The sequence below is a fragment of the Octopus bimaculoides genome, chromosome 24, assembly GCF_046866305.1.
Source record: "Octopus bimaculoides isolate indiv1 chromosome 24, ASM4686630v1, whole genome shotgun sequence".
NCBI classification, from domain to species: domain Eukaryota; kingdom Metazoa; phylum Mollusca; class Cephalopoda; order Octopoda; family Octopodidae; genus Octopus; species Octopus bimaculoides.
The window spans coordinates 30,732,318-30,755,831 of NC_142951.1; the positions used below are offsets into that span (position 1 = coordinate 30,732,318).

The following is a 23,514-nucleotide window of genomic DNA, read 5'->3' on the forward strand; positions in this document are numbered from 1 at the left end:
TATACATATATATATATATACATATATATATATATACATATATATATATATATACATAATATATATATATATACATATATATATATACATATATATATATATATATACATATATATATATATATATACATATATATATATATATATACATATATATATATATATATACATATATATATATATATACATATATATATATATATATACATATATATATATATACATATATATATATATATACATATATATATATATATACATATATATACATATATATACATATATATACATATATAACATATATATACATATATTACATATATATATATATATACATATATATACATATATATATATATATACATATATATATATATATATATATATATATATATATTTACTCTTTTACTCTTTTACTTGTTTCAGTCGTTCGACTGCGGCCATGCAGGAGCACCGCCTTTAGTCGAGCAAATCAACCCCAGGACTTATTCTTTGTAAGCCTAGTACTTATTCTATCGGTCTCTCTTGCCAAACCGCTAAGTTACAGGGACGTAAACACACCACCATTGGTTGTCAAGTGATGTTGGGGGGACAAACACAGACACACAAACACACACATATATATACATATATATGACGGGCTTCTTTCAGTTTCCGTCTACCAAATTCACTCACAAGGCTTTGGTCGGCCCAAGGCTATAGTAGAAGACACTTGCCCAAGGTGCCACGTAGTAAGACTGAACCCAGAACCATGTGGTTCGTAAGCAAGCTACTTACCATACAGCCACTCCTGCGTCTATATATATATATATATATATATATATATATATATATATATAAAATTATATTATATATTATATGTATATAATATGGCACATGAATTTCAGCAACAAAATCTTAAATGGACCCAAAGGGCCATCTGGACCCTGGCTGAAACCCACTACTTTTAAAGAACCTCACCAGAAATGTTCAATCTTGCTGCTGATTTTTCTGTTTCTTCATATTATCATTGCAGGTGTTAACTGTTTGAAGTACATCATAGAGCAAGGATTTGAGCCCTTGGTACTGGATGGCTCAGGATTGAACCCTGCCCAATGTGCTGCTCGCTATGACAAATTGAAATGTTTACGTTACTTGCTCAAACATGGGATCCAGGCAAACTGCAGAAATAAAAATGGCCAAACACTGGCCCACCTGGTAAATATTGTCATTGTTATAATAATCATTATTATTATTATTATTATTATTATTATTATTATTATTATTATTATTATTATTATTATTATTAAGGCTGCAGGCTGGCAGAATCGTTTGCATGCTGGATGAAATGCTTAGCAGAATTTTGTCCATTTTTATGTTCTGAGTTCAAATTCCACCAGGATCAATTTTGCCTTTCATCCTTTCAGGGTCGATAAAATAAGTACCAGTTGAGCACTGGAGTCGATGTAATTAATTTAGCCCCTCTCCCGAAATTGCTGGCCTTAAAATTTGAAATCATTATTATTATTATTATTATTATTATTTAAGATGGTGAAGTGCTGAGCAAAATGCTTAACAGCATTTCGTCTGTCTTCACGTTCTGAGTTCAAATTCCACCAAGGTCAGCTTTGCCTTTCATCCTTTCGGGTGTCGATAAATTAAGTACCAGTTGATCACTGGGGTTAATGTAATTGACTTAACCACTTCCCCAAAACTACTGGCCTTGTGCCAAAATTTGAAACCATTATTATTATTACTATTATTAATATTATTATTATCACCTTACTTTTCTCAGTATGTCTTTTTTTGTGTACAGCAAAAACCTGTAGACTTTATCTTGTTTAACTTGTGCTTCATTTACTTCAACTACTTTGTGAAGTCATGGTTCAGATACACTTCAACTGAAGAAATTCAATAAATGCGAAATATAATAGTTGTCTCCCCCTATCTGCTAAATGCAAATATATTGTTCATCATCCAGCATTATTCTTTTTTAAATATACATCCACACACATACATGCGCATATATATATATATATATATATATATATATATATATATATTAGTGTGATTTTGTGATTATTTTGTTTTATATGAAAACATGTATTGTGTAGTTTACATTTATACATATTTTATGCTGTTTTATTGCTTCTTTCTTTTTATATATTTTTTTCTTTAAGGAAGGTTCTGGAAACAAAAAAAACAGTTTTGAGAAAAATGTAAAAACATTGACTTTACGATTGCCAAAGTCTGTTTCAGCACACACACACACACACACACACACACACACACACACACACACACACACACGCATATTGGGTTCGTGCATAATTATTGTGGCTTTTATTCAATAAATTTTATTCTACAAAAACAATAACAATAATTAACAAAAACATCTTTAAATGATGGTCTGACCGTCTGCCAAGCAAATGGGAAGCAGTAATTGAAGTGGATGGTGAATATGCTCCAGAATAATCATTTAAAGATGTTTTTGTTACATGTTGTTATTGTTTTTGTTGAATAAAATTTGAAAAAAGCCACAATAATTATGCACCAACCCAATGTATTAATACTAATAATAATCCATATTATTATTACTATATTAATCCTATATACTAATCCTATATTAACCCTATATTAATCCTATATATTATTACTATATTAATCCTATATATTAATCCTATACTAATCCAATATTAATCCTATACTCTATTAATCCTATATTTGTTGTTGTTGTTGTTAGCACTCTGTTGCTTACACGTCGAGGGTTCCAGTTGATCCAATCAACAGAACAGCCTGCTCGTGAAATTGACATGGAAGTGGCTGAGCATTCCACAGACACGTGTACCCTTACCGTAGTTCTCGGGGGATATTCAGCGTGACACAGTGTGACAAGGCTGACCCTTTTGCATTACAGACACAACAGAAACAGGGAGTAAGAGTGAGAGAAAGTTGTGGTGAAAGAGTACAGCAGGGTTCGCCACCTCCACTCCCTGCTGGAGCCTCGTGGAGCTTTAGGTGTTTTCGCTCAATAAACACTCACAATGTCCGGTCTGGGAATCGAGACCGCGATCCTATGACCGCGAGTCCGCTGCCCTAACCACCGGGCCATTGCTCCTCCACAATCTTATATTAATCCTATGTTATATTAGCACAGCTCAGCCCAACCCCATAAAACTGCTGTTGCAAATTGGAATCACTAAGTAAGGGCCAACATAGGAGTTATTAAGTATGTACTCAAAAACATTTTCCATAAACGAACTTAAAAGATATATATATATTTATATATTAATCAAAGAGTACAGTATTACATATCCATTATGGCTGATCTTAGCAATCAGTTTCACACTTGGTGTTCAATGGAGTGTTAGATAAGAGCCTGATTATGTAACCCTGTGCTCTGCAGAGACGACAGTTATGGTGGCTGTTCTCTATTGTTGGAGGTGAAGAAATACATCCAGTTTGTGGTTGTTGTGAAAAAAATGATGAAATGAACTGAGCAAGGGTTAATTTAAAAGTTATGTCCCTCGGTACACAAATGTTATTAAATATTGCAGCCCTTTTTGTCTTTTGGCCTGCCATGCATACAAACATGCATGCATTCACGCATACATTTTTCTCCTTAAGTGTTATTAAATATTGCATGCGTACATATACACACACACACGCAATATTTAATAACACTTAAAGAAAAATGCATGCACACACATACACGTACGTAAGGTTTTTACAGCTGGATGCCCTTCCAAATGCCAACCACTTTACAGAATAATTTTAAAAAGTGTCCTTGAAACATTGTAATGCTTTTCCTTGTGGTGTGCAGCATGTTGCAGTGGTGCAGTAGTATTGCATGGCTTAGTAACCTGTTGTAGTACAGCAATAGCATCATTTAAAAGTGCAGCCTTATTGTGCGTTACTGTTCATGCAGTGTCATGCATGACATGTAGTATTGTGCAGTCATAGCATGACATGTAGCATTGTGCAGTAGTTACATGACATGTTGCATTATGCAGTAGTAGTAGTAGTAGTAGTAGTAGTAGTAGTAGTATGGCATGTAGTAGTGGCGTAACATGTAGCGCTGTGCAGTGATGGTATTATCATGTATCACCAGGTACCCCTCACCGACACCATTTTTTTTTTTTTGTTTTTCAAATTAAAGTACTTTATTCCACATCTTCACAAACACTGAACTGCCAAGATACCAGACATATGTACATCAGCCATGTGATGTCAATATGAGGAGACACACACTAGCTGAATGATAGCTAAGTTGTTTTACAAAATTCTTTGTTATATTTAAAATTAATTGAAAGAAACACTGACATCTCAACATAAATATGGTAACAAAAGGGTTAATGTCACCATGATATTTTAAACCCTTTTGATACCAACTCAACTGAAACCAGCTCTGGTTCTGTCGTACAAATTCTTGTTTTCAAAAGTTTTGAATTAAAATCCTCCACCACACCTTAGTCACAATTTATGTTCCTAACACTAGCTGAATGATAATGGAGTTATTTTACTAAATTCTTTGTTATATTTAAAATTAATTGAAAGAAACACAGAGCATCTCAGAAATATGGTAACAAAAGGGTTAACATCACCATGATATTTTTAACCCTTTTGTTATCAACCCAGCTGAAACCAGCTCTGGTACCGTAGTACAAATGTCTTGTTTTCATAAGTTTTGAATTAAAATCCTCCACCAAACCTTGGTCACAATTTATGTTCCTAACACTAGCTGAATGATAACTAAGTTATTTTACTAAATTCTTTGTTATATTTAAAATAATTGAAAGAAACACAGAGCACCTCAAAATAAAAACAGTAACGAAAGGGTTAAACCAGGAAGCTTGTATCATAAGATAAGGTGTGGCCTTAGATTGGTATCAAAAGGGTTAAAAATCATCATTTATCTTACCAAATTCATCAAAGACTCTCTGCCTGATCTCTCCCTTGTTCCTTTATTTTATAGGTTATTCATTCTTTTGTGATGGCAGTATCAAGATTTTGGCACTTTATGTGATCCTGTTGGGCATAAGTATTTTTTTTTTTGTGTGTGCGTATGTGTCTGTGCGTCCAAGTCAACCCTATAAAAACACAAAACAAGAATCTGGATTCGAAACTCGTACCAAACTGCTTCTGTGAAGGACAGGGGACAATTATTTTTTGTATAACATAAATTTTTATCACTTCATCAAGTAATAATTTATATTACCTTCACAAATCATTTGATATCTTCAAATGCTGATATCTGGTTTAATATCAGTTTTTAATATTTGATACTCTTTTTCTCCACCCTCACCCATGAATTTAGTTTATAAAATAACATCTCTCTCACTGACCAATGCATGTGATAACGTTGAATCACTGTTTGTTTGTTTTTTGCTTTTATAGTGACTTGTTATCTTCTGCTTTATTTTCTGCACACCACTTTTGTTGAGCACTTACTTAACTCTTTGCATTTTGATTAAGTTTGTCCTGAACATTCATGCCCATTTTCAAACATTTTCATTATCCCATGTTTCACATATTCTGAGTAACATACACAGAATAAGTAAAGGGTTAATTCCCGCTGCCTACTGGACCCTAGCAGCGGGAAAATTAGACAGTGTCACGTGACAACTTGCTGGGACAGCCTGCTGGAGCCTAGTAGCAGGTATAAAAAAGGGGAATTTGACAAGACAATCAGTTGGACGCTGACACTCGTTGATGCTGCATCGAAGAGGCCAGGGAATAGAAGAAAGAAGACATGCACCCAGAGCTGAAGACACCTCCGAAAGGGGGGGGGGGCCCGCCACGTCAAAACGGTAGAGGAGTAGGGGCAGAAACAGGACGTGGTTCCTCCTGATGATGTCTTGAGCTAACTGGATCCTATAAAGGGGCTGTTGTGGTGGCAGACCACGAAACATGGTTGAAATTCCTCCACAAGAATTCTTAATTATATTGAATATTAATCTTTTGCCTATCCAAGTCATTTTCATAAGTTTGTCCTAAACATCAATGCTTGTTTTCATATGTTCTGAATAAAATAAGACTGTCCTTTCATAAGTTCTCAACTCACTCTGGTGGTTGAAAAAAAAAATTAGGAACATGTATCATAAATGATATAATATGGACGACTGGGAAATAAGTCCTGTGTATCACATGATACACAGGACAGGCAAAAGGTTAAGTATCTATCCGTTCACCCGAGCACGCTCATACGCTCTTTATAACTTTTCATATCATGGTAATTTCATCACCAATGGTAACCTATACTAGTTACATGACAGTCTTTCTCTTCTTTTTTTCTGTGTTTCAAACCCAGGCAGGATACCATGGGTCAACGAATGTACTTCACTGGCTCCTCACTCATACTACTGTTAGTGCTGCTGCTGATAAAAATGCTGCTACTGATAAAAATGCTGCTACTGCTACTGCTGCTGCTGCTGCTCCAAATACTCAAGATGGTGATTTGTCTTTCGCATTTATTCTTACTTTTTACTGTTGCTCTTAATACAAAAGTGAACTGGCAGAATCATTAGAGCATTGGACAAAATACTTCATAGTATTTGTTCCAGCTCTCTACAATCTGAGTTCATATCCCACCAGAGTCAGCTTTACTTTTCATCCTTTATCTACTATTCTACATGATTAAGCCTCACACTCTCTCTTGAGCATAAGCCATCGACAACTTTTTCCCACCGTTCTCAACTTTTGGCTGTCTTTCCTGCTTCTTTCCAGTTGGATCCCTGCTTTTCCAGGCCCACCTAATATCTCACCACCAGCTATTTTCAGGATGTCCTTCTCTTGTCTCATTTGTGGCTTTCAAGTCAGGTCCTAATGAGTAATGCAGGATGTTAGTTCCCTTCCTTTCAAATTTTGCAGATATCTGACACCTTGCTGACAAAGGACAGAGACATCTGGCCCCTTGCTGTACTCAAGAAGACCTGTCTGTGACAGCAGAATAGATACAGGTGCTAGTGCCACATAAAAAGCAACCAGTACACTCTGTAAAGTGGTTGGTGTTAGGAAGGGCATCCATCTGTAGAAACCATGCCCAAAGCATATACTGAAGTCTGGTGCAACCCATGGCCTTACAAGATCTGATCAAACCATCCAACCCATGCCAGCATGGAAAACAGACGTTAAATGATGAAGATGTGTTGTATGTTTTCCTGAGGAATGACCTTCTTCTTCCAGATTTTGAATTGTCATCAATGCTTCTGTGACTTTGCTTTTTCCTTTTTTCGTGGTATGGGTGTTAGCCTTATGCAAACCCCCTTTTATCTCGGGGACAAGATGCTCCATATTTGTTTGGCTTCTACCCTTTGAATTGTCCAGCATAGGAGGCCCTACTAGAAGCATGCACTCCACTGGTATAGCTCTCAGGGTCATCGAGGCATGCAAGCCATCACATCATAACAAGGACTGGACCTTGTGATGGCTGTTATTCTTTAGGGGTTGATAAAAATGTATTAATCCACAGTAGTGGCTTGGAAGAACTGTTAGGGAGATGGAACCCAAAACACTTCTGTGATGCTTCATTGGATCTTGTCAATCCGTCCAACTCATGCCAATTTTTGGTCTGGCTCAGCAACACATGTGATGACTATTCTATTATAACTAATATGCCTTCACATTGAAGCTAGGACTCTCATGATAGTTAACATTTTGCCACATTCCAGCTAATATCTCCCACATTTTAGTTAATGCTATTTCACATTACAATTAAAACTATAGTTAAAACTCCATCATAGTGAGGAAAAGTTAGCTGACATTAGAGTTAACCCTTTAGCATTTAAACCAGCCATATCCAGCCCCAAATATTCTGTCTGTTTTATGTTCAAACTGGCCAGATCTGGCCTCTCACACCTACCTGAAAATGTCATTCAAATCATAAACAATCACATCATAGAAATCTCAAAGCTACAAGATAAAGCATGATTAATTCAAAACAATGTGAATAAATATGCATCACATTTGACAGGGTAATCTGAATGCGAAAGAGTTATAGCTAAGACCGCCATCAAGTTTAATCGGTTCTAAAATACATGAAACAGAAGAGTAACTTGACCAGTGTTAATGTCACTTTGTTCAATTAAAAGGGAGTGGAAACACAGTGGGGCACCTAGCTGCAAAGAGAGGCAAAGCAGAATGCTTCAGCTGTTATTTGAACTATGGAGGAAACCTAAAAATCACCAACACAATGAATGATACCCCTATGGACCTTGCCAAAAGATCTGGACATTTAGGGATCATGCAGAAAGCTGGTAAGTTATAATAAACACACGTCTTTTGATTTCTGTTTCCAGTTTTACTTTTGTTATTCTTCAGGCTAGGCAAAGATATTTCGGTGGAATTCTGGTTTAAATACTTCATACCAACCCCTTATAATTTTCTCATATTTTAGAATTTTCAGAAAACTTTTGCAAATTTGTGTTCTACACAGGAATTTATACAATTATGAAAACAAAAATATTTCAAACTCACCCCACTCTAAATCCTTAAAGTTCCACTCTTTTTGGAATTTCTATTTTAAAATCAGTTTGAAATAGACAGTCCAAATTTTTTGCTTAAATCCCAGCAATGGACCATCAAATGTGTTTATGGGGAGAAAAATATTGAAAAACATCAATACATGTCAGTGACAAAGAAACAAGAAAGGTATCAGGTGGTCATGAGATGTGCTAAAAATAACGGCTAAATCGCCCTTAAATCACAAAAAATTTTGTTTTGTTTTTTTTGCAAAACGGTATGAATTCATCTTCATCACCACCACTACCACCACCACCATCATCATCATCTATTGTCTGTTTTCTACATTGGCATGAGTTGGACGGATTGACAAGATCCAATGAAGCATCACAGAAGTGTTTTGGGTTCCAATGTCAGCTTTGAGATGTCTTCTATGGCTGGATGTCCTTCCTAACTTTTATGGATATGCTTCACATGGCTATGTCACTAGTGAGGTTTTACCCAAGCAACTAGCAAGACAGGACCCACATCAACTTAGGAGGGAGTAGTATTGAGGCAGGGTGGCACACACAGAGACACCAACACTCACGCAAGTATTCATACACACACAAACACAAACACACACTAGCCTTGATACACACACTAGCCTTGATACACACACTAGCCTTGATACACACACACACACACACACACACACACATTCTCACAAACCTTCATACATATACACAAATACACATTTACTCACACTCACACACAAGCCCTCATACACACACACACACACACACACACACGTCACTGACATTAGACTCCCATACATCACCTTATACACACATTCCGATCATTCAAATACCACCCTTAATAACACAATACTGCCCCATGTCACAAATTTCACACAAATACCCCTTGTCTACATCTACCAACACCTTCAAAAGACCCCCTCCCTCACAAACTAGACCCTCATACCCACCACATATCACACCTGCAAATCTCACACATATTCCCCACTTATACACTATACTTACAAGCCTCAACATACATACACACATACATCCTATATGCACAAACACACACACACTCACATACATACACACTCTCACACACACACACACATGCACACTCACACATACTCATATATTCACATATACACACACACATAGACACTCACATACACACACACATACACACCCACACATTCTCACACTCTCGCACACACACACACACACACACACACACACATGCAGACACTGGTGTGGCTGTGTGGTTTAAGAAGCTCACTTTGCAACTCCATAGCTACAGGTTTATCTCCCCCATAACTTAGCGGTTCAGCAAAAAGCAACTGAAAAAAATAAGTACTAGGCTTACAAAGAATAAGTCCTGGGGGGGTTCGATTTGCTCGACTAAAGGTGGTGCTCCAGCATGACCGCAGTCAAATGACAGAAAGAATGTGGCAAAAGACAACTTCCGATCTAGTTTATTTCAGAAGTATATTTACATACATTTTTCAATTATACACCCAACCACCATGCATGTATAAACACTCTCTTATATACACAGGTTCAAGTGTTGTGTATGCTCATATATGTTGTATTTGCTTGGCTATAACGGTATGAAGCGCCAAACTCCGCACTTTTACTTAGGTGTTACACCTGGCAACGGAATTATTCTTAACACACCTTTGGTTCTCAGTGACCCGATATTCTTTAGTAAACATGTTTATTTGCAGTATTTGCAAAAAAGGAAAAATACAATCTTTAAAAGGCCTGGGAATTTTGTATAGAATATTGTTGGGGGCTAACACTGGTCCCAGCTTCTATTTGGGCAGACCTACAAGATGTGTTTATGCACTTGTTGTTGTTGTTGACATCATCATTGGTGGTGGTGGTAGTGGTTTTGGTGGTAGTGGTCATTGTGGTTTTGGTGGTAATCTTATTTCTTTATTGCCCACAAGGGGCTAAACATAGAGGGGACAAACAAGGACAGACAAAGGGATTAAGTCGATTACATCGACCCCAGTGCGTAACTGGTACTTAATTTATCGACCCCGAAAGGATGAAAGGCAAAGTAGACCTCGGCAGAATTTGAACTCAGAACGTAAAGACAGACGAAATACCGCTAAGCATTTCGCCCGGCGTGTTAACGTTTCTGCCAGCTTGCCTCATCATCATCATGGTTATGGTTTTGGTGGTGGTGGTGTTGTGGTCGGCACTGATGGCTGTGGTGGTTGTACAGCGTCAGCATTGTTGCCTTGCCTCATCTCAGTCCAAATCAAGCAGACTGATGACCAAATGCATTGTAGCCAGCCATGACTTCCCCACTTTTTATTTCTTTTTGTACATCTAAGATTACATTGCTCTGTAGTGTGTCCTTCCATTTTTGAAACGGTAAAATGGAGTCATTCAACTGACATTTGGTTGCCATTTCTAGCAGGTTTATAGACTGCATGGAGGTTCACTCATTAACTTGCATTGTTGTTGTTGTTGCTGTTTTAGCCCTATATCACATTCCAACAGTGACCAATCCAAACTTCTTTCCAACTATGGTTAGCATACATGAAACAACACACTTTGATGTGGCCTATTCCAAGATACTAATGTCCAATTTGAAAGAGATTTGGCTATATCATTATCATCACCATCATCATTTAACGTCTGTTATCCATGCTGGGACAGTTTGACTGGAACCTGGTAGGGCCAGGGTCTTCACCAGTCTCCATTGTCTGCTCTGGTGTGGTTTCTACGGCTGGATACCCTTTCTAACGCTAACCACGTCACAGTGATTTTTATGTGGCACCAGCACTGGTGTCAATTCTGGTGTGTGTGTGTGTGTGCGGATATGCAATCTATGTGGGTCTTTTCAAAACATTGTCTGGTTTAAAAAGCCACATCAGATGCCATGATGGTTCTAAAGTGTAGGTACAGGAGATGGTCAAAACTCTGCATAAGGAGTAGACAACCACCATGTATGTATGTGTGTGTGTGTTTATAATATGTGTACTGTATATGTAACCCATATTATGTTCATTTCACAGATCCACATGAAAAGAATCAGTAGACAAACTGATTCATTTCCATGATTCCTGTTTTCTCTCTGTTTTCAGTCAACAAAGAAATTATGTGCCCAGTTTGTGAGAAAGAGTCGCAGCAAGGTGACTCTCGTCGTCTTTCAGGGGATTCCTCAGAAAACCTGTTTCCCACACAACAGATCCAGAGGCACAGGCTAAGTTTACCCTTGCCACTACCTAAAGGGTTAGTATGAAAGTTTAATTAGTTAACCTTTTATTAAATATGTCACCTGTCATCGGTAGGGAATATTACTAGGGCTTAAGGGAATAGAAATAATCAAGTTCTCTCTCTTTATCTTTCTGTGCCTCTCTCTCTCTCTTTCTCTCTGTATACATACATACACCTATTTACACACACACACACACACACACGCACACACATTTGCTGGATCTTTGTAGGATTTAATGAAATTTTTATGGGTTCTTTTTTTTGGGGGGGGGGGGAGGCACCCTGTATATACACGCTCACACATATATAAGAACAACATCATCATCATAATCATCATAATTTGCTGTTAATAATAAACAATAATTAACTTCCCAATCCCCATTTTCTTTTTCTTTTTCTCTATGAATATAAACCACGTTTATCAGACTGGAGCCTGGTGTTGCCATCCGGTTTCACCAGTCCTCAGTCAAATTGTCCAACCCATGCTAGCATGGAAAGCGGACGTTAAACGATGATGATGATGATGATGATATAGTTAGGGGTTGGGGGTTCAACCCACTAAGGGATAGTATCTATCCAGTATACTGCTGGGAGGGTACCCAATTATTGCTACACTAGTGCTATCCTAGGTGCAATCAATGGGAGCGGGTAAAAGTGGAGGTTTTACCCAAAATTTGTGTAACAATTAGAAAATGGAGGATAATATGCTGAACCCAACTACTCGCAGACGGTGTATCCCGTTGAATTCATTAGTTTAATTCATAGCAAAAGTGACAAAAAAGGAAGAAAAGAAAAAGAAAGAAAGAACCAAAGCACAGGTGTCCATGGCAGACTATGTTATTTTGCCAACATGGTTTACATATAGAGGTACAAAGTACATAAGGAATTAGAGGATGAACAGAAGTTTAATCTTACAGCTGTTTCGGCCTAGTTTTAGCAAGCCCCATTCTATCCGAATATTCCTTTCCGGAGTGATTATCGGAGGACATTTTGAAATGGGGTTACATGCCCGAACCTCTAAGCCTCTTCAGAGATTCACAAAGGGTTACATACAAATGTAGAGCAAGAGGTAAAAACAGAGGTGTTGCTATGAATTAAACTAATGAATTCAACGGGATACACTGTCTGTGAGTAGTTGGGTTCAGCATATTATCCTCCATTTTCTAATATATATATATATATATATATATATATATATATACACCTACTATTTTAAGGAGATTAATTCCCCAAATATACTAGGTATTGAACCAGTATTTCCTTGAATAAAACCATCCCTTTATGAGATTAACACAACCTCTAACCGAATATAAGGTTCATGAATTTTTAATTGAGTTTTTACCTGTAATTTTGGATTTTGTCCCTAATATTATTATTATTATTATTATTATTATTATATATATATATATATATATATATATATATATATATATATATATATATATATACACATGTCTAATATTCCCTCTTTTGTTTTTACCTCTTCAGAAAAACCCAACTGGAATTATATGTGCAATGTCAGTGGAATGGAGAAGCTGTAGAGTAGGAGAGAGAATGGCACCAGCTTCAAGGAACAAGACACATGCAACAAATCAAACATTCCTAGGAATACAGTTTATCTTCTTCTTGACCAAATTTTTATGAAATATCCCAACTACAAGTTTCATTTAATCTTGAAAATAATCAAAAAATTCAGAGCAAGTTATTTAGTAAAATAAACACTTTTTTGGGAGTGTTTTTTTTTTTCCATTATTAAACTGTTTGTTTGGAATATAATATTAATTTAGTGTTCAAGACTTTCGGATTGGCTGCTTTGTATTGTAGAACTAGTGCTGGTCTCAGGTAACGAGAGAAAGGGAAATGTGTCTACGTGCCATACGAAGAAATAACTCTGAAATCTTTTGCATTTCACAATTCTTCATTGACAAAAGCTGAAAGAAAGGATAGTTCTTTCTTTTTCCCCTTCCTTTCTTTCTTTCTTCACTTCTTGTCTTTTCTTTTTTCCTTTCTTTCTTTATTCCTTTCCTTTCTTTCTTTCTTCCTTTTTCTCTCCTTATTTTTTCCTCCTTTCTTTCTTGCCTTCTTTTCCTTCTTATTTCTTTCTCTCCTTTCTTTCTGCATATGTATCTCTCTCTCTCTCTCTCAATATATATATATATATATATATATATATATATATATATATATATATATATATATATATATATGTATATATAACCAAAAATTAGTACGGAATTCTTGGTGCCTCAACTTAAGTACCTAATTCAACTGAATCTCAAGTATTTTGCTTAACTCATCAACCAAACATACATACATACACACACACACACACACACACATATATATATATATATATATATGAGAAAAGAACATGGCACTCTTTTATTTCATATGTTACACACATACATATATATATAAAGAGAAAGTTGAAATAAACAGAAAACAAATTATTGATATTTCAGATATTTCATTTTGTATGTTTCAATAATCAATAAAGTACACATCATTTCATCAGATGGAAAACATTGAAATCTGAACCAGATTGAAAATGCTACTCTTATACATCAAAGAATCCTGCTTCAACCAAAAAGAAAAAAAAATGAACAAAAGTGTTAATTAATAGATAGGAGATAAAAGTGGTTTTAACCAGGAGGTCTGAGAGAGACCATAAGATATATCAAAAGAAAAAATGAATAGTAAAAAATAGAAAACAAATATAAAATAAGCCCACACTTATATATATATATATATATATATATATATAATCCAAGAGAGTTAGGGGTTGAGGATTCAACCCACAAAGGGATAGTATCTATCCAATATACTGCTGGGAGGGTACCCAATTATTGTTACACTAGTGTTATGCCAAGTGCAATAAGTGGGTGCGGATAAAAGGGGGTTATTTTACCCTAAATTTATATAGCAATGAGAAAATGGAGGAGAATATGCAGTATCCATCGACTTGCAGACAATGTATTCCGTTGATTAATCTATTTATTTTATAACTAAATTGACAAAAATCACAATATACAGACACTTATGACATACCATGTCATATTAACAATTAAGATTTCAAATATAAAGGACATTTAGCAATTGCTAAATGTCGGTCGATAAATTAAGTACCAGTTGCATACTGGGGTTCAATCTAATTGACTGGTCCCCTCCTCAAAATTTTCGGGCCCTGTGCCTAGAGTAGAAAAGAATATTAAAACGGACGAGGGAAGGTTTTTGAATTGTCACGGGTACAGTTTATTCCATGGCATAAGGTATCAACGTTAAGAATGATAATGCATACTGAGTTTATTAACGAAAGCTAATTCATAAACACAGGTACGGCTAAAATGAATATTCAATGAAATCTGATGCCTAAAGTTTACGTGTGTTTGTGTTTAGATAATAATTCCAGGCAGAACAAATGGTGTGGGGGAAAGAGGTTGTATCAAAGAGTTTCCAGACTAGTTACATTTAATAAAGAAATAACTTATTTACCTAAGTTTTTACATCATCTCCTTCAAATAGTCACCTTGTGGAGCAATACTCTGGTCCCAGTGTCCCTGCCACTTTTGGAATCCAGCCTGGACGTCGTTGTCCATAAGTGAGTCAAGGACCTTCTGCAATTCGCTCTGGATTTCGACAACGGTATTAAAATGGCAACCTTTGAGCTGCGTTTTCATCTTAGGGAAGCATAATTGTTGCCAGAGCAGCTGACTGGCTGCTGGTGGTGCGTGAAAATGCATTCGAGTGAGGTCGTTACCAGTGCTGCTGGACTGACTCCTGTGCAGGTGGCACATAAAAAACACCATTTGAGCGTGGCCATTGCCAGTACCGCCTGACATGGCACCAAAACACCATTCCTGGGGGTGTTACAAGGCAACACGAATGGGAAATGTGTGTATGTTATGCATATATATATATATATATATATATATAGAGAGAGAGAGAGAGAGAGAGAGAGAGAGAGAGAGAGAGATAGCTGACATCATAAGACTTTAGAAACTTTGCAGTAATTCTTTTTTGGAATAGTTTATCTTGAAGTAGATGAGGATAGTGGTGATGATGATGATGATAACGGTGGTGGTGATGGTGGTGATGATGATAATGGCAATGATAATACAATGATGATGATGATGACAGTGATGGTGACGATACAATCAACCCCCAGTACTAGATTAGAATTTCGTTTTATTATTGTCCTTGGTGAGACAAAAGGAAAAGCTGCCTGTGGCAGGTTTTGAACTCAGAATGTACAGAGCTGGAACAAATAAAGCAAAGCATTTTCCCAACTTGCACCTGAAAGATTTTGCCAAGCCACTAGTTTAACCCTTTTGATAATAACCTGCCTGAGATGGCCCCTGGTTCTGTGACTGCTCTTCAAAACTGTCCTTCAAGATTTTGTGCTTATGTCCGAAACATCAGCTTAATAATGACAAAGTTATTTCGTTATTTTCAAAGTTAATTGAAATGAGGACAAAAGTATTTCATATCATAATTATGGTAAGAAAAGGGTAGAAGACTGATGATGATGACGATGATGATGATGATGACGATGATGATGGTGACGACGACGACGATGATGATCACGACAACAATGATGACGATGACGATAACAACAATTACAATGATGATGATGATGATGACAATGACCACAATGACAACACTACAATATCCGGATCTATTTTAAAACGGGGGCACCAGTATTTTCTTAACGAAACACTAACGAAACACTTTGAAACTTGGGACACTGGTAGAATGTGTCATATAAAACATCTTTTACTCTTAGTCTTCTTAACAAAAAAAAGGAATTCGCAAGTTATTCCATGTTAAAGTTGTCATATTTCTGTAATTTCAACCAATCACTGACGTCTATTCAGCTGAATAGAGTTACTGCTGGGCGGTCATAAAAATGTTATTCCCTGTGACATAATTCATCTGGTTTAATCGTAATTTATACGCATATATTGTTTATATAATAAATTACGCTGTGCGTATCTATGTGTGTAACAATTTTAGAGTTCGGATTCTAGAGTTAGGGTTACGGTTATGGTTAACAGTCTGGTTAGGGTTAGGGTTAGGGGATTAATACAATATACACCGTTACAGCGCTAACTGTTTTCAACTGAATAGACGTCAGTGATTAGTAGAAATTATCGAAATAAGACAATTTTTTACATGAAATAAATTCGAATACAAAAATATTTTTCTGTTCTATAACACAAAATAGATAAGTATACGAAGTTTGAAAGTCTTTCCGTACCAAAAACACTACGTAAAACATAAATGAAAACTGGCGCCCCAGTTTTAAAATAGATCCCAATATCCAACTAGAAACTGGGACCCTGCTCTGCTCACATACCCAGGCATGAAAACACACACACACACATGCATATACACGCATACACACATCCACAGATGCTAGTAGACTAATCTTGTGTTGACACTAAGGTCAAATCATCCAATTTATTTGTTTGTATAAGATGCTTCAGCTTCTCTCCCCCTCTCTTTCTGCTTGTATCTTCCTCTTTCTCACACTCACTATTTCCTCTCCTACTCCACTTCTGTTTGTCAATAATTCTGCCTGCCTACTTATATCTCACCTCACCCTTTTCTCCCTCTCTCTCTTGTATGTTTGAGTGCCTATCTCTCTGCTAGTTGTCTATGAGCCTCTTTCCCTCTCCCTCTCTATCTCCATCCTCTCTACCTCCCCTTCCCCCTCCTCTCTCAATTTGATAACATATCTTCAACAACATAGGTGTGGGAGTGGCTGTGTGGTAAGTAGCTTGCTTACCAACCACATGGCTCCCACTGCTTGGCACCTTGGGCAAGCGTCTTCTACTATAGCCTCAGGTTGACCAAAGCCTTGTGAGTGGATTTGGTAGACGGAAACTGAAGGAAGCCCATCGTGTGTATATATATATATATGTGTGTGTGTGTTTGCGTGTCTGTGTTTGCCCCACCACCATCACTTGACAACCGATGGTGGTGCGTTTACGTCCCTGTAACTTAGTGGTTCAGTAAAAGAGACCGATAGAATAAGTACTAGGCTTACAAAGAATAAGTCCTGGGGTTGATTTGTTCCACTAAAGGCGGTGCTCTAGCATGGCCACAGTCAAATGACTGAAACAAGTAAAAGAGTAAACGCATTGAGCAGTGGCCATTCAGCAGTAATTATGGCCTTCATGAAGTCTGGGCCGTGGTTTGTACAGCCAAATGTGTCCTGACCACTTTCCAGTATCGCCATGTTAATGACATTTTTTGATCAGCAAGATGAAAGCCTCTTCGCCAATGTTATCCAAGCACTGCAACAACACCAATGGAAGAAGTGTGTGGACTGCAAGGGGAACTATGTTGAAAAAATAAATCTCATTGGTCACAATCCATGAGAGTATCCTGTTCGGCTTTTGAACTTTACAACTGATCCTCACGGGGTCGGTTTGTGTATGCAGGATGTTTAGTGCACTTACACGGACAATTCTGATTGGTTTACTGACAATAGAGAAATAAACAAATGAATCATTTCCAATAGCTTGTTGTTGTTGGTGGTGCTGCTGCTGCTGCTGTTGTTGTTGGAGTTGCTGTTGTGGCTGCCGCTGTTGTTGTTGTTGTTTTTCTTCTTTTGGCCCACACCCTTGGAAGATATCTCAAGAAAGAGAGAAAGACAGACAGAAAGAAAGAAAGAAAGAAAGACAAGCAGCAACAAGTAAAGAAAATAGAAAAAAACACAGAGAAGATAAAAGAGGTGAACAAAAAGTACAACAGAGGTTTTTCACCTTTAAATATATATGCATGTGTGTGCATATATTTATCTATATGTGTGTGTGTATGTGAATGTTTATATATATATAATGTGGTAATGCTTCAACACCTAGAAAAGCATTCTGTCAGATGAGACAGGAAACCATAAACTAAAACTAAAAACCATAATTTTTTTGCAGCTTAATAAATGGTGGAATAGTTGTAAGTGCAAGATTTGTGGTCTTTAATTTAAGTTATATATAGGTGCAAGCATGGCTATAGGCACAGGGGTGGCTGTGTGGTAAGTAGCTTGCTTACCAACCACATGGTTCCAGGTTCGGTCCCACTGTGTGTGGCACCTTGGGCAAGTGTCTTCTACTATAGCCTCGGGCCGACCAAAGCCTTGTGAGTGGATTTGGTAGGCAGAAGTTTCAGTGCTCCAACTTTTCTGCATCTGCATATATCATTTTCTGAGATATTCCATCGTCAATCATCAATCGTCATCATCTATAATCAATTGTCATCATCAATCACCATCAATCATTAATCACCAACATTCATTAACCGTCATCAATCATTAATCATCATCAATCATTAATCACCATCAATCATTAATCACCACCAATCATTAATCGTCATCAATCATCATTATCCTTTAGCGTCCGTTTTCCATGCTGGCATGGGTCAGACTGGAACAGGTAAGCCGGAGAGCTGCACCAGGCTGCATTCTGTTTTAGCTTGGTTTCTATGGATGCTCTTCTGAATGCTAACCACTTCACAGAGAGTACCAGGTGCCTTTTACTTTATCTGTCACAGGCACGGGATGTCTTTTATGTGTCGCTGGCACTGGCCACGACACCAATTTCACTGAGGTATTTTAGCTATTTTACATATTTATTTATTTATATATTTATTTATCTCAATTTTGCTAAGAAAAAAAAAACCAAAACCAAAAAAACAACCAACCAACCAACCCTCACTCCCCACCTGCACCTAAGAAAAAAAAAAGAAAAAAGTTGGTGGAAAATTATATAAAGTTTAAGCAAACTTTATCTGTCTAAGTTGGAAAGTACAAAGATCGCCCTGCCACAAAAAAAAAAAAAAAAATCAAGTGGTGGAGGGGGAAGACAGACATTAATATTGATTATATAATCAAGTATTATTATTATTATTATTATTATTATTATTATTAGTTTGTTTTTCTCTTGTATTGCTTTGACTTCTACTTCACTCAGTTGTTATGGAGGTTTACAAGTTACACGTGAGTAGAGATGTTTTATTGTCTTATAATAGATTTTCGTTAAAATATTTTCATTAACTTCAGGTGCATTATTGTGAAACTTTGATATTTCATATTCAAATATTACTCATTTAAACAATGTTGTGTAAGAATTTAAATTATGTTTGATTGTTTTTTTCTTAACATTTTTCTCAATATTCTTGCTCTCTCTCTCTTCCTCTCTCTCTCTCTCTCTCTCTCTCTCTCTCTCTCTCTCTCTCTCTCTCTCTCTCCAAAAAATCTCCGTTTATGGCACAAAAGCCCTTGAATTCTTTTGTCCTCAGTAATAAATTAGACTAAGATTTGAAATAAAAGCTCCCCTTCTTCATCTTTTCTTCATTTTTCTTTGTCTTCTTCTTCATTCTTCTTCTTCTTCTTCATCTCCTTCATTTTTTGTTTTTTTTATTTTGTTTTTCTTCTTCGTTTCCTTTTTTCTTTCTGTTTTTTTTTTACTTTGTTTTAATTCTTTTTGTTCTTCCACTTCTTTTCATTTTTCGTTTTTTTCCCCTTTGTTTTTCTTCGTTTTTCTTTCCTTCTGATTTTTACTTTGTTGTTGTTGTTGTTCTTCTTCTTCTTCAATTATTGTCAGGTCCTTGGGAACAGTATCAGAAGGCATCAAGGGGGAACATAAAGGAAACTGGCATAGAGTGCCCGGTAGAACTGTTACAAAAGGTTTGCCACCTTGGCATAGCCAGAATAATCAAAAAAGTATTAGATAGCTGAAAAGAAGGGACAGCATGGTACCGAAGGCTGCAGGTAGCAAGCCCTCTATGCATGCAAAACTCCAAGAGCTCCAACAAAACCTGTGATAATTAGAAATAACAATGGTTGGCATTCTGTCGGTTACGACGTCGAGGGTTCCAGTTGATCCAATCAATGGAATAGCCTGCTCGTGAAATTAACGTGCAAGTGGCTGAGCACTCCACAGACACGTGTACCCTTAACGTAGTTCTCGGGGATATTCAGCGTGACACAGTGTGACAAGGCTGACCCTTTGAATTACAGGCACAACAGAAACAGGAAGTAAGAGTGAGAGAAAGTTGTTGTGGAAGAGTACAGCAGGGTTCGCCACGATCCCCTGCCGGAGCCTCGTGGAGCTTTAGGTGTTTTCGCTCAATAAAAAACTCATAAGGCCCAGTCTGGGAATCGATACCGCGATCCTATGACTGCGAGTCCGCTGCCCTAACCACTAGGCTATTGCGCCTCCACAATAACAACAACAACAATAATAGTAATAATAGTAACAATAACAACAACAACAACAACAATAATAATAATAATCCAGTCTATTATAGGTTCAAAGCCTGAAATTTTGGGGTAGAGGGCTAGTTGATTATATCGACCCCAGTGCATGACTGGTACTAGTTTTATCAACCCCAAAAGGTTGAAAGATAAAGTGAACCTTGGCAAAATTTGAACTCAGAATGTAAAAATTGTTATTGTTTTTGTTGAATAAAATTTGTTGAAAAAAAGCCACAATAATTATGCCCCAACCCAACACTATTATTATTATTATTATTATTATTATTATTATTATTACTTGTTAATCTTTTTGTATGCATGTTCTTCTCTCCTTGATTGATTAAAGGCGGAACAGAAACCCACAAATGGCATATGCCAAGGAGCAGAAATCACTGAAGCTCCATCATCAGGAGGAAAAACACCTAAACAAAGAGGTACCTGGGGAAAACAGATAGAGTTTTTCATAACATGTGTTGGTTTTGCTGTAGGTTTGGGTAATGTATGGCGCTTCCCATATCTCTGTTACAAGAATGGAGGAGGTAAGTGAAACATGCCTGCCATTTGTTATCTTTTATCTTAAATTGTTTCACTCTTCAGATTGTGGTCATGCTGGGGCACTGCCTTAAAGAGTTTAGTCAAACAAATCGACTCCAGTACTCATTTTTTTAAAAGTTAGGTACTTATTCTATCGGTCTCCACTGCCAAACCCCTAAGTTACAGAGATGTAAACAAAAATCAATTGTCAAGTGATAAGGGGGACATACACAAACACACACACACAAACACATGTGCACACACAAGTACATATATATATATATATATATATATATAAATATATATAATAATTAAAGTCCAGGAGTAGTGAGAAGTATGAATATTTAATTCCATATGTTTACAGCTGTTTCATAATTCACATTCAGTTACATGAAATTCTTTGAACAGGTATGTGTCTTATGCGAAATCTGTGACAAGCCCAAGTGAATGACCTCGAATGACGCTGACCTGGAGTCGCCTCTGATACATATATATAAATATAAATATATATATATATATATATACTACCATGAATACAATGAATCTGATGAGGGTAGCATTAATCCTCTAGGTTATTCAATTTCTCTCAACCGATCAATCGACTGATTGAATAAACCAATCAATCAACAAAACTGTAATGATTATCAGAAAACAGATGTCAGTTAAAATTCACTACAACGAAGGAATCTGTAATGACCATTAATTATCCTTTGTGATATATATATATATATATATATATATATATATATATATATATATATATATATATATATATATATATATATATATATATATATATATATATACATATATATATATATATAGAGAGAGAGAGAGAGAAATTATATATATATATATATATATATATATATATATATATATATATATATATATATATATATATATATATATATATATATATATATAAATTATATATATATGACTGAGGATGTTAGAAACACCTACATTGCTAGAAATAAGAGTTAAATGCTCTAATGCTGAGGTCAAAGCACATAATATATACATACATACATATGTATGTATGTATATATATAAGCTCTTTGTATAGGGACTTCCCTCACAATGTCTGTCTACCAAATTCATTCACAGGGCATTGGTTGGCCCAAGGCATTGGTTGGCCCAGGGCATTGGTTGGCCCAGGGTATTGGTTGGCCCAGGGCTATTGACGACACTTGTCCAGGTTGCCGTTCAGTGACCTTGAACCTGAACCACATCGCCATTCCTGGATAATTTCCTTGTTCCTTTCCCAAAGACTATAAACTCGCTGTGAACCCTCAACCATTACTTTTTGCTTCCAGGTGCATTTCTAATTCCATATTTCATTTGTCTGATAACCATTGGCATCCCTCTCTTCTTCATGGAAATCTCTGTCGGCCAGTTTAGTGGACTTGGACCACTCACCATATTTCGCCATTGTCCACCTTTTAAAGGTAAGTCCAACGTAGCTGCTGTTGTTGTTATTCTTTAATCCCACCACCACCACTACTATCACACATACCAACTAAGTCAGCTCACACTGAGCAGAGCTAAGACTGTAAGCACTTTGTCTGTGACCATATTAAGACTCATCAGCATTGTTATTATTCATGTTATTATTATTATTATTATTATTATTATTGAGGTGCAATGGCCCAGTGGTTAGGGCAGCAGACTCGCGGTCATAGGATCGCGGTTTCAATTCCCAGACCGAGCGTTGTGAGTGTTTATTGAGCGAAAACACCTAAAGCTCCATGAGGCTCCAGCAGGGGATGGTGGTGGCGAACCCTGCTGTACTCTTCCACCACAACTTTCTCTCACTCTTACTTCCTGTTTCTGTTGTGCCTGTAATTCAAAGGGTCAGCCTTGTCACACTCTGTGTCAAGCTGAATATCCCCGAGAACTACGTTAAGGGTACACGTGTCTGTGGAGTGCTCAGCCACTTGCACGTTAATTTCACGAGCAGGCTGTTCCGTTGATCGGATCAACTGGAACCCTCGATGTCGTAAGCAACGGAGTGCCAACAACAACAACAACATTATTATTATTATTATTACAT

General features: G+C 36.6%; 3 protein-coding genes across 5 annotated transcripts in view; 2 read left to right on the plus strand and 1 right to left on the minus strand.

Moving 5' to 3' along the window:
* Positions 1-13,401, plus strand: part of LOC106871680 (uncharacterized) — a 19,586-nt gene extending 6,185 nt beyond the window's left edge. For both annotated transcript variants that reach the window (XM_089340841.1, XM_089340840.1), the window contains exons 5-9: positions 1,015-1,196; positions 6,289-6,430; positions 8,069-8,233; positions 11,536-11,683; positions 13,157-13,401. In XM_089340841.1, coding sequence (XP_089196967.1) covers positions 1,015-1,196; positions 6,289-6,430; positions 8,069-8,233; positions 11,536-11,683; positions 13,157-13,214 — 695 coding nt within the window. In that variant the 3' untranslated portion in view covers positions 13,215-13,401. The remainder of the gene's footprint in view (positions 1-1,014; positions 1,197-6,288; positions 6,431-8,068; positions 8,234-11,535; positions 11,684-13,156) is intronic.
* The window catches only part of LOC106880442 (WD repeat-containing protein 76), a 65,936-nt gene that overhangs the window by 22,448 nt on the left and 19,974 nt on the right, over positions 1-23,514 (minus strand). The window contains exon 1 of one of the 2 annotated variants that reach the window (XM_089340838.1): positions 4,900-4,916. The exons of the other annotated variant lie outside the window; for it this stretch is intronic. The gene's annotated coding sequence lies outside the window, so the exon portion shown is untranslated. Of the gene's footprint in view, positions 1-4,899; positions 4,917-23,514 lie in introns of those variants that run through there. 2 annotated transcript variants of the gene reach the window in all.
* LOC106871681 (sodium- and chloride-dependent glycine transporter 1) overlaps positions 16,133-23,514 on the plus strand; it is a 28,292-nt gene continuing 20,910 nt past the window's right edge. Inside the window, exons 1-4 of the mRNA XM_089341559.1 lie at positions 16,133-16,165; positions 18,195-18,407; positions 21,271-21,463; positions 22,778-22,909. Of these exons, the coding sequence (XP_089197685.1) occupies positions 16,133-16,165; positions 18,195-18,407; positions 21,271-21,463; positions 22,778-22,909 (571 nt within the window). The remainder of the gene's footprint in view (positions 16,166-18,194; positions 18,408-21,270; positions 21,464-22,777; positions 22,910-23,514) is intronic.